Raw genomic sequence first — 12,327 nt, forward strand, 5'->3', positions numbered from 1 at the left:
TGCATCTAGAGAGATGCCAGAGCAAGTCTGGGCAAGTGAGGGGTGGTTCTCATAAACTCAGCTCACACTACGGAAGGTAGCGTCTGTGCCAGCGTCCACCAGAGGGCGCCATGGGACCGCAGAGCCGGGGAATGGCATGAAGGTGCTGACCAGGCTGTCCCTAATCTACTGACTGGGTCACTCATTTGGACAAACTATGGGGAACCTACAAGATTTAGAACACCCCTTTCCTTTTAAATGTTTCTAGAGCAAAAGTTATCAAAAAACGTCCTTTTGTTTGACTCTTGTTATCCAAACAACTTAAAGAACCGTATCAGTATCATTGTCTCACCAGAGTCATTCAATTATTACAGTACACCCAAGATACCCAGGAGTTCCAAAATGAGTCACGCTTGAGCCTCTGAACTTTTAAACTATTTTGAGTGTGGGGGGGGGGAGGAGAAGGTGCAAGAGATTTGGGGGGGGGCTAGAGTTTCTCTGAAATAGGACAGTGAGGCCCTGTCCACAGAGGACCAAGGCCTTTACCAAGGGAAGGTCTACCAACAGCACGGCTGCTGCAACAGAACAGGTGGGGTTAACCAGTTCTGGTAGTATGCTCTATAGTGCCTGACTCTTATCAATGACAAACAGCAATATTCCCTGCCCTTGAGCCCTTGCTGATTCGGAAAAGGCAGGTGAGAAAGTGGCACTGGACCTGTGGGCTCACTGTTGAACGTGTGCTAGAGGCATGGCAGCCAGCAGCATCTGGTACACTTGTCCAGGTGTCAAAAGCCATTTGAGACACCGAGGTAGCTACAAGTCATAGGAATCAAGATGCACCAATCCAGGGGCCAGGCCGGGCGCGGTGGGGCGTGCCTTTGCTCCACGTGTTTCAGGCCGGGCGCGGTGGGGGTGGGGCGTGCCTTTGCTCCAAGTGTTTGGGGCTCAGAATCTGGAGGATCTCTGTGAGGTCCAGGCCAGTCTGCTGTACACAGCGAGTGCCAGGTCCAGCAGTGGAACACAGTGGTATCCTGTCTTGAAGCGCGCTCGAGAACACACACACACAGAGGGGGAGGAGAGGGGGAAGGGGGTGGGGAGGGGGAGAGGAGTTTGTTTAAACCTTTTTTTTTTCCTCTAAAACTTTTGTCTCACGGCCCATTCTGCCACTTTAATGCTACATTTGTATGTTTAAACCTTTTAATGACCAAAATAACGCAAGCACTCCATCAATACCATTAATACCATTGTCCTTTGGGAGTAAGTATATCATTATTATAATATGCTGCATATTTTATTAAAAGGATTATATCATACTGGTATAAGGTTGGTTTAATTTAGAATAAATTAAGGCAAGTCCAGATCTTGGATATGCAAAAATGTTATCACTACTAAGGAACGCAATGTAATTCACATTGCCATCATTCAAATGTGTTCTATTGTTCCAGCATGGCAATGTTTATTTTATTATTTACTTATTTTTCAGTAAATTTAGCTAGAAGGTTTAAGACTTGTGACTAGAACTCTAATTAGCTTCTTTTCTCTCCTTTTTGGCAAGTCGGTCAACTTTTCTACATCTCACATGTCTTATTTAATAGCAATAAAGACAGAATAGTGCTCTGTTGCATCTTGCTGAGAACCACTCGAGGGTTCTCAATTCTGTGCTGTGTGGCTGTCTCCTGAGTTTCGTCTTGGTTCCAGTGTGGCAGTGAGGGGCTTTGCGCTCTGTATAACGTCATATGAAGGCAAGAGTGAGTAAGGGAGCATGGAGTGGGGCCATTGCTTCTAACAGGAGGTAGAACATGCCACCCATGTTTTCTCCATGTCCACTGGGGACCAAACAGTGCCAAACTTTCTGTGATCATTGCTGGGACCATGTTCCACCCCTATTCCCAGACTCAGGTAGCTGAATTCTTTTCAGCAGAGCCTGTGAGAGATGGATGTTAGACCTTGACCAGGGTGAGCTTTTCGAGGCCCATTAAGTGTCTATAAATGGCATCAGCTGGCACAGCAGTGGGTGGGGACAGACATTAACACACCCCTTTAAGGTTCTGGCCCCTCCTTCCTCGCTGTTGTTAGCAGACCTAAACAACATCTAAGAAGGTTTCATTCTTGGATAGAGGGCAAATCGTCTTCAGCAGCGCATCCCTCTGGCACCCTGTTTTGAGGTGAGTCAGATGAGGAGAGTTACAGAAGGAAAAATATCCGCTTGCTGCTCTCCCTAGCCCTCCCGCTGCAGTTGGAGATTTAACCCAAGGCACCCTCAAACACTAGGTTATAAGGACAGCAAGCTGTTTTGAAAAGAATTCATTCTAGAAACTACTTCCCAACTACAGAATGTTCAGTGTCTCTCTAGGAAGCAGTTCAAACACATCTGGGTGGCCAAGGTGTCTTTAACTGCTAGGTTCCTGCCCACCTCCTCTCCTGTTCCCACCTGTATAAGCCAGGCTGAATAGTTCCTGTGTCACAGTCTGTTCTCTTTTGCCTCCTATGTCTTTCCCATTCTGCTGCCGATGGTTCTTACTCAAAAGGCCTTGTAGTGATGCTTCTCTAAGCTCCCCCAGGCAAGGGATGCTGCTCCTGTTCCGGGAACTGTTGCAACATGGGTTGTACCGCCCTGGGCAGCCTCACCACGCTGGACCATTAGCCCTTTCTGCACGCACCCCAGCTTCATCGTCTTTGTACATTCTTACATCATTTTTTATCTTCCTCTCCCCTGCCATTTCTCAGAGATTACGAAATAACTAGACTATTGTTACAATCCAAAGGGCATTTAACTCAATGTATACATAGTTGCCTTCCTGCCCTTTACATTGTATACAAGGGCCAAGAGGAAGACCAACCAGGCAGTAATTAGGATCAGAAGTTTATATTGTAAGCCCTAGCTGGCAAGGGCCTGTTTTCCTATTCACCTGGAGTCTGAAGCAGGTTATTTTAAACCTACCTCTCCTCCAGGTAAATTTAAGAGTGCTCCCTTATATCAAGCATAGATACTCATGCCTTTGAATCCCAGCACTTGGGAGGTAGAGGCAAGAAGATCTCTGTGAGTTCAAGGCCAGGGTGGTCTACATAGTGAGTTCCAGGACAGCCAGAACTACTTAGTGGGACCCTGTCTTGAAATCAGGGTGTGTGTGTGTGTGTGTGTGTGTGTGAGAGAGAGAGAGAGAGAGAGAGAGAGAGAGAGAGAGAGAGAGAGGGAGAGGGAGAGAGAGAGAGAGAAAGAGAGAGAGAGAGAGAGAGATTTTGACAAGCTAGTGTCTCACATATCCATGGTGTCCCTGGGGAGTTTTTATGTGGCTAGGTTAGAGAGTGGGAAGGTGAGAGATTTATTTAGAAACAAAGATGTAATGAGCACACTGTTTGCACAGAGAATACCCAACTTCTCCCTTTTAATATAAACATTCATCCAATGCAAGCTACTGGCATTTTGTTTGCTGGTAGAAGCAGGGTGTGGGAGGAGTGGAGGGGGGGGGGATAAACAAACTCTAAAGTTCAAATTCAGTGTTTAATTTTAAATTTATTTCTTGTTTAGTATGCCAAAAAAGAAGGGATCATGTCTATGATTTTCCGATTCCAACTCTATTTGCACGTAAGATAGGGCCCATCAGACAAAATTGGAGACATATCAAGAAACACCAACTAGTTAAGTTCGGATCTCTAACTTCAAGAAATCCCTGCCTGGCTGGACTGCCCAGCAGGGCCGGGGCAGAGTAGGGCAAATGAAGCCTTCCGTTTATGTGAAAATCTTGATGGATGCCAAGAACCTGAGTAAAGAGAACTGTACTTAGTGAACTATTTAAAAAGACCTAAAACTAGCATGTTCTATTCATCCTGAAAATTAATAATACCTTTTATTTTAAAAATATTACCTTTTATTCAAAAATATTTTAAATACCATTTTGTTTAATGATTTGGGGGGGGGCATTCTTTAACCTAGAGTGTATCCCTACCGGTTTTTTGTTTTGTTTTGTTTTGTTCTTTTAGCACTGGGCCTGCTTCTTAAACACATAGCCTGGAGAGAAAGTCTCATTGTCATTACGTTTTGCTGCATGTCCTTATAGGAAGTTTTAAAATTATTTTTTAGGCGCCAATGATCTTAAGGCCATAATCATTGCCAAAGGTGCATTTTTATCAGCATCTGTATAGCAAAGGTGCATTTTTATCCCACGCAACAGGACTGGCTGTCAGGAAAGTAAGTGAGCTACGGGGAGGGGGCGTGACTGCACACTTAAACTTTAGGAGGAGATCTGCCTGAACTCAAACCCCTGAACTCTGTGTGTGTGTGTGTGTGTGTGTGTGTGTGTGTGTGTGTGTGTACTGTACTTGGTATGTCATTCCTGGAGACTGCCTTCTCATCTTTAAACTACAAGAAATGATAACCCTTTTCCACAGAGGAAAAAGTGAATGGAATGCGGTTTGTACATTTTGATCCACACTTATCAGAGTCGCCAGATAAACACTTAGCTTTTCACCATCCGAACGAACAGCCGGACTTGCCTTGGCACTCGGGTGAGGGCGGAGGTTTTCTTTTTCCACTCACACGGCGGAGAGCTGCGGGACGAACCCCTTCCCGGGCGCAGGCTGGAAGTTCCCGCTGCGCGGCGCCCGGGGCCTGGCGCGCCCCGCCCGGCGCTCCCAGGTTCCCAGTCCCCCTCGGCACAGAGCCATTCCCTGCCGCCCGCCTTCCCGGTCCTGGTCCCTGGCCCAGGAAATTCTTCCCCAGCAGCCCAGGGCTCGCCTCACGTGACCAGCCGCCGTCGCGGCTGCTTCCAGAGAGTTTAAAGGTTACCGAGGAAATTAGTATGGATACAGCCACTGGACCCCAGGAGGACGCATCGGGCTTTCCCGCAGCCCGAACGCCGGTTGTCAGGGCGCGGATCAAGCCTTGTCCTCTTAAGGGGCACACACAAGGTCCCGCATAAGTAGGAGGAGTCACTTTGAGAAATAAACAGACATTCGAACCAGGCCGGGCCCAGGTTCTACTAGTCTTCCACAAGTTCTCGCAACCCAATCAGGCCCAGAACAAATCCCCAGAGGGGAGAGTCTCCTCAAGGGGGAAAAAAAGAGGGTTTCAAAACTCACACCCAGCCGAAGGGCTCAGCAGTCCGGGTGTCCCCTCCCCCATCGCGGCACAGTAGAGAATCCCAGGGCAGAGTGACAAATAGGCCAGCTCTCCGCGGGCGACTGGTGACCGCCGCAGTCCAGGCAGAGTGGGGGAAGGTGATTAGTCTTCTTGGACATTGCGACCCCCTCCATTCCACCAGGCCCAGTTTTAAGTGATAGTGTTGGCCGCAGGGTGCGAGAGAAAAGCGCGGCCCGCTGCTCTCCGGGTCCAGACCCCGCTCTCCTGGTGCAGATCCGAGGAGCACAGACTCGGCCTGCGACAGTCGCTCCCGCACCTCCGCGACGCCACACTCCTGGGTTCCGCGCGGAGTCCTTCCTCAGCTCCCCCGCGCGCCACGGCAAACGGACCCGGCCGGCCCGCTCCTGCTCTTTTCTGCTCGGCTCACTTTTCCCGTATTGCTCCCCCAACCGGCAAAACTTTCTATTTCCCCAAACAGTGGCGCGCGCGCGCGCGCGTGCACACACACACACACACACACACACACACACACACACACACACTCACACACACTGACGTCTTTTGCGCATTTCCTGCATTAGAGGGAGGGAGAATCGCTCGCACAGCGATCGAGGGAAGCAGATCGCGGGCTGAGCGCTCTGGCGGGCGGCGAGCCGGCGGCAGCCGAGAGCGCGGACGCGGGGAGCGCGGCGGGCGGGCGGGCGCCGGCGGGCGGGAGGAGGGGCCGCGCGGAGTCGCAGTCCCTGCCCGGCCGCCGCGCTGCGCACCGCCGGGTGCCGGCCTGCGCCCCGAACCCAAGTGGCGGCCACCTCTACCTCCCAAGCCCGCGCGGATGTGAGATCCCAGGCACCGGGCGCCTCGCGATCGCCGGCTACGGCGCGACTCTGCTTAACCCGGGAGGTGACGGCGGGGCTGATCGTGCGGCTTGTGGATTTTTTAAAAATTTGGCTCCGGGGAGGACCATTTCCTCTCGACATGCATCCCTCCGGATAGACTGCACATCCCTCAGTCCACCCTCCGCCCCGCGCCGTCCGAGGCAGGCGCTGGGTGGGCGAAGAGGATCCGGGTTGAAATCTGTGCCCCCGGTTCTCGTCCCCGCCCCGTCCCGCCGCCCCCTCCCCCTCCGGGAGTCGAAATTGCCCGGGGATTATGTTTCGGAAAGGTAGGTGAGCGCCGGGCGCGGCGCCTGCTTCTCCGCACACGGACCCGAAGAACCAGCGAGGCGGCGAGGCAGCCCCCGCGGCTTGCAGCGGAGGCGACAGCTCGTCTCCTGCCGTGGAGGTGTCGCCGGTGGTGGGGGGGAGAGACTTGCTCCAAAAAAACGGACGTCTCCAGCTCTCCCCCCTCCCTGTTTTCCGTTAGGAATCCGGCGAGGAAATACATGCACTCGCTGAGAATCGGCGGCGCCAGGAGGCAGCGCCACAAGGTGTAGCGAGTGAGTGGGGTGGGGCAAGAGGGGACCCAGGAGTCCCCCAGGCTCCCGGCGCGCCTGCTCCTGCTCTTCAATCCTGCCCTCGGGGCGGACGGAGTGACCCCCGCCCCGACCATGGTAGTGTTCAATGGCCTTCTTAAGATCAAAATCTGCGAGGCGGTGAGCTTGAAGCCCACAGCCTGGTCGCTGCGCCATGCGGTGGGACCCCGGCCACAGACGTTCCTTTTGGACCCCTACATTGCCCTTAACGTGGACGACTCGCGCATCGGCCAAACAGCCACCAAGCAAAAGACCAACAGCCCGGCCTGGCACGATGAGTTCGTCACCGATGTGTGCAATGGGCGCAAGATCGAGCTGGCTGTCTTTCACGACGCTCCTATCGGCTACGACGACTTCGTGGCCAACTGCACCATCCAGTTCGAGGAGCTGCTGCAGAATGGGAGCCGTCACTTCGAGGACTGGGTGAGTCGGTCCTCCACGTCCGGGAGTCCCGGGTCCCAGGGAAAGACTTGCTGCCTGAGCATTGGTCCTGGGGCTCTGGGCTGTCTGTGTGTGCATGTGCGGCTCAGTTTTCTTGAAGAGGCACGTTTTATTTCCTAGCTGAAGAGACATATACAGTAGGGTATGAAAGACGAGATTTGACAGATGGGCACTATCCCTTGCCCCCCCCCCCGTGCCCTCCCAACAGTGGGCAGTACAGGTGGCTTGCAAGTTGGGAGAGAACCCGGAATGCAGGTGCATAGGTTGGTGGAAGGAATCTGCAAGTCCCTGGTGGACTTGGCTGAGCGACTGTGTGTGGGTGGGTCTCTCTGTCCTTGGAGAGACACGTGGAGCTCAGACTGGAGGGTTTTTGTGCCTCCTGGCTTTATCCTGGGTAGCCTAGTGAGTAGTTTTATAAAGCCGTCTTTCTGGTAGGAAGCCCCCTCTTCCTAAACAACTGTTTAGCTCATTTGATGACATACCAGAAAGGTCCTCACCCCCAGTGTCCCCTCTATAGGTCCTACAAACATAACACCAGCTTGCTTTGCCCATCTGTTTAGAATGCCGTATTCTCAAAAGGGCTTGTGGTGATAGGAAGTCAGGACTTTGAATCTTAAGATTTTATGCTTGCAGACTTTGATTGTCAAGATATTGTAGGATCAAACACTATTTCTGAAATTGAGCTAACTGTTAGCTGATTCCACTGTCACATAGGAGGGATTTTGAAGTAGGCCTCGCCAATATACCTTAAACCAAATGCATCCAACCTTGGCACGTGGGCAGTCAGAAAAAACAACCCCCTCCCCGCTTGCTTCTCTCTTCTTGTAGGAGCAGCATTCAGTTAGGAAGTGGGTATCTCTATCTTCAGGTTTGTTACATGTTTCTATCTGGAGCAAGTGTTGCTACGGATGGATATGTTTTCCCCCGATTCTTTGGTCTTCACAGAGGGCTGTCTGTGCTGCCTTATGAAGAGCTGTGGGAGAATCACTCTGCTGACAGCAGATAACTTCATGAATATCGGAGGGTCAGAGGGTGCACATGCCCTTGGCATGTCACTCTACTTCACATTTTTAAATATATATTTTCAAGGACATGGAGCTTTTAGGGGGAGATGGGGGGAGGGGACCTGCTCTTTTTATGCTCCTGGATGTGGGAGAGCCTTCTGGAAACCATGGTTACTAAAGAGGCTTTCAGGGCAACCCTTGTAAACCACAGCTCAACGCTGGGAGGTCTGTGGCTTCCATTAAAGTAGACAGCAGGCAAACTTTAGGATCCCGACCTCAGTCTCACCCCCACCCCTTCACCCACTCTCCTTTCACTGCTGTTCGCCGTGATGCCCAAAGGGGCATGGGGGGCTAACCAGCTTCACAAACAGACTTCAGTGCTAAACATCTGTGGTTTTGTATAAAAGGGGAAGAGGATTTTTGACTAGAGTATCAGGAAGGTGGGGCCTGTTGCAGGAGGGTCTCAGAGGGCATAAGCAGTGGGCAGAAGGCAGAAAAGATGAGCAGAAGGTTCAAGTCTTCCACATCCATGCGCCGGCTGGAAGGATGTATCTGAGTTTCTCTGGCAACACTGAACTGGGGGCTCCTCCAAAGCCAGAGCAGAACAGGACGCTACTCTCTCTCCTCAGCTCTTCTAAGGAAGTGTTCAGTCAGAGCTTCTTGCTTAATATCTGTTCTCCAAGGTTCTTCCATTTATACTGGATTTGGCTGTAGACCAGATCTTCTAGTGCACAAGCAACATTTCCAGACAAGGACATTGAGTTCCAGAGAAGCTAAGTGGGTCCCCAAGGTCGCATGGCAAGCACAGGTGGGTTGGAGGTTGAGCCCTCACCTCCCATGGCTCACTGTTTGCCCAGTGGGGAACAGTCTGTCTGGTCTCCCAGGCTATTTATTAGCCCTGCAGATTCATATGCTGTGGCCCTGACATTTTTATTGTGTGTGATAACGTAAAGTGCTTTCAAAATCATTATCTCTTCTGCCTTATAGCAAGTGTGAATTGGATATGACAGGCATTGGACAGATTAAAAACAAGACTGAGAGAAGCTCAAAGCATGACTCAAATGGTGGAGCTGGTTCTGACTGGGGGATGCTGTGACTGATCTCAGAAATGAGTATGGGGACCCCAGCCACACAGCTAGAAATGGAGACAAGTCACAAAAGGACCACCTTCCCCCCATGCCTGTCACCCAAGTACACACACAGCATCATAGTTATGGGTAGAATTTCCTGGGCTCAAACCCTTGTGCTCTCTTCTTTGGAGAAATGAAGAGGTGTACCATTCCATAGGTGTGGCTCTGTAGCACAGCCTGAAGTGCAGGGATGTGGAGGGTACAAAGTAGCTACCCCGTCTTTACTGTGGAGTACTTCAGCCATCTCTGAACTCATCTGTCCGCCAAGTTCCCCTTATGTGGTCAAATTCTACCAAGCTGACTGTTTTAATCAACCCAAGGATAAAAAGAGGCAACAGGTTACTCTAAAGGGACTTTCATCTCTCTAGGGAAAGGACAGTAGCATATATATGTTCATATGCACATATATACATATATTAATATACGCATATGTATATATATACACACATATATAGATATGCGTATATAAATGTATACATGTACATTCATACATGTGCAAACACAGACACAGACACAGACACACACACACACACACACACACACACACACACACACACACGACACTTAAGTGGTAATTTAGTTGCAAATGAGTGGTACTCGAAGTAGATCGGAAGTTCAAAACCAAGGTGTTGTAGAAGAGCTGGGAGAACCCAGAAAGGTGCTGGGGAAAGACATACACATGAGTGTAAAAGTGTAGGTCATGTTCAGAGTTCTCAGCCGGAGGATACAGCCAGCGTGCCAAGCTTGGACCGCCCTGGAGAGAGGTGCACAGGGCGCCTGGGTTCAGAGCTGCGGAATGGACAGGCGTGGCTGTGCTGAGAGTAAGGCTGAACAAAGTTTCCCCAACTTAAGACTACCTGAACAATAATTTAATAGTAAGAACAAACCAAACAAAAACCAGTTTCTTTTACTTTTTATTGTTCTTTTCTCAAGCCTCACTTTTCTTTACAGAATCATGGGTTTGGATTTGGTGGTTTTAGTTTTCCTTTGTTCACATTCAATGAAATACGAATGTAAAATATAGAGAAAGGCAGCTCTTCCCAGCGCTGTTTAACACCATTAGGGATGTGGGGTTGAACCTCGAACTACAGAGAAGTGAAAATTCAGAAGACTAGGGTGGACTTTAGAATGTGCAAAGCCCAGGCTGACAGTGGAAAGAAAGGCATTTCAGGTTTTGATGACAAAGGGGACGATAGGCAAAGCTCGAGGCAAACAGAAGGAAGGATTTGAGCTTGGTCTTTTAGAAACCGGATGAAATGGTCCTGACTTGGGTTTGTGCATCAGTGTCACTAGGGGAAGGTGCCTTCTTGGCCCTGCTCTCTCTGAGCTGTGGATTCCGTGGTTTGGGGTAATGGAGAGGAATCTGCATTTTTAGTGGTCTGTCCTTGGGGTTTGGAGCTCATTAACCTTGCTTTGAGAATGGAAGCTAGACCAGGAATTGGGACCGGAGGAAGGCTCTGGATTCTGTGGGGCTCGAGGTTGGTGTTACAATGGATCTCTTTACTGATGCCCGCTTTACCTTTTCTTTACTTAGCATGCACACTAATGTGCACTCTTGTGCAGGTGTTTATGGATATATGTATGGAGGTCCGAGGGCAACGAGGGGTTGTTTATCCCCTTCCACACCGGGCTCCAGGGTTTGAACTTAGAGTCAGTTTAGCAGCAGGCACCTTTACCAGCTGAGCAATCTCCTTGGTTCTCTGCTTTCTTTTTTGAGAGAGTCTCCTCACTGAACTGGAAGCTTGTTTACACTGGTCTGGCTAGCCAGCAAAACTATCTTGGAAGACAACTATACTACGTTGGAAGACATCTTTGGTTTGTGCCCCTTCCGTGATCTATCTTGTCACAGATGTATGCATGTATGTATGTATGAATGATGTATTTAATTTGCTTGTTGTGGTTCTTCATATACAGAGATGTGTGGCCCTGGCTGTCCTGGAACTCACTTTGTAGACCAGGCTGGCCTGGAACTCAGAGATCTGCCTGCCTCTGCCTCCAGAGTGTGGGTGTTAAAGGTGTGCGCCACCAGAGCCAACACAGATGCCTTTGGAATGTAGCGGCTATGTCTGAAGGTCACCAGCCTTTGAGAAGCCATTCTCCAGAGCTTCGGCCATGATTTGTTTTCTGTTGCTGTGATAATCCACTCTGACCAAAAACAGCTTGGAGAGGAAAGGGTTTATTTCATTGTATAGCCCGTCGCAAGGGAGGCCAAGGTAGGAACTCTGGGTGGGAACGGAAACAGAAACCATGGAGGAACACTGGTTACTGCCTTGCTTCTTCTGGTTCGGGTTCAGCTGGCGTTCTTATATAACTCAGGACCACCTGCCCAGGGGTGGCGCCGCCCAGTGAGCTGGGCCCTCCAGTTTCAGTTAGAATCATGAAAATGCACCACAGATATGCCACGGTCTGATCTGATGGAGAGGAGGCTCCTTCTTCCAGGTCTGACAAGTTGACAACTACTAAAGCTCACTATGGCGGCTGCTAAGGGTCCATGCTGGGGCCAGACAGCTTGGGTTTGAAGGCCACTCTTCCCCACCTAATTCTGCCTTGACCTTTGGTGGACCATTTAACCTTTCTGAAATTTCATTTCTTCCTCTGGCAAAGGATGATGGTAAAATCATCTGTCTGAAATGGTTGTTGTGGGGAATTGAGTTTATACACACAGTGTGCTTGGCTCTTAGTGTCAGTTCAAAGAATGTTTAATAGTCGCCCCGTTGAATCCCCCAGTGCTGGAAAGGGTAGGCCACTGGCTCTGCCAACAAAAATCACTTAGGGAACCTTCTTACAGCACCAATGCCAGGGTGTAACTAACCACTAGCACGATATCCTGGGTGGGTCCTGGGGACTCCTCTTGAGCCTCCTCCCTCCTGATGGGGTCCTTGTACGTTGCACAAGGACGTATCTCTATCTTTGTACAGCATTTCTAAAGATTTTTAGCATTTTTTTTGACAGAATGAAGTAGAAAGGCTCTATAAAGGGGGACATAGCTAGGCTGGGAATTGTTCATTCAAGATGCCTTCCCTATTCCTACAATACTTACCATCTAATTCAGTATTGCTCCCCTTGGCATATTATTGATAAGATAGTTGTCTAGTTATTTTATCAATTCCTCCTTGGTCTAGGGCTAGCATCCAGACTCCTGCTTCACGACAGGTCAAGCATTATCTGAGTTCTATCCAATCCCCGCCCCCTCACACACACGGACACTCGCGCACACACACA

At 50.1% G+C, this 12,327-nt stretch overlaps 1 protein-coding gene and 1 long non-coding RNA gene across 3 annotated transcripts in view; one reads left to right on the top strand and one right to left on the bottom strand.

Moving 5' to 3' along the window:
* Positions 1-3,479: 3,479 nt before the first annotated feature.
* Positions 3,480-5,498, bottom strand: Gm5817 (predicted gene 5817). The gene is made up of 2 exons (NR_165800.1): positions 4,474-5,498; positions 3,480-3,740 (listed from the first exon to the last, which is right to left on the bottom strand). It is a non-coding gene; the product is annotated as a predicted gene 5817 (long non-coding RNA).
* Positions 5,499-5,797: 299 nt separating this feature from the next.
* The window catches only part of Prkce (protein kinase C, epsilon), a 490,135-nt gene continuing 483,605 nt past the window's right edge, over positions 5,798-12,327 (top strand). The window contains exon 1 of one of the 2 annotated variants that reach the window (NM_011104.3): positions 5,798-6,953. In NM_011104.3, coding sequence (NP_035234.1) covers positions 6,606-6,953 — 348 coding nt within the window. In that variant the 5' untranslated portion in view covers positions 5,798-6,605. The remainder of the gene's footprint in view (positions 6,954-12,327) is intronic. The other variant, XM_017317328.2, reaches the window with a different exon arrangement.

The sequence above is a fragment of the Mus musculus genome, chromosome 17 (assembly GCF_000001635.26).
Source record: "Mus musculus strain C57BL/6J chromosome 17, GRCm38.p6 C57BL/6J".
Taxonomy (NCBI): domain Eukaryota; kingdom Metazoa; phylum Chordata; class Mammalia; order Rodentia; family Muridae; genus Mus; species Mus musculus.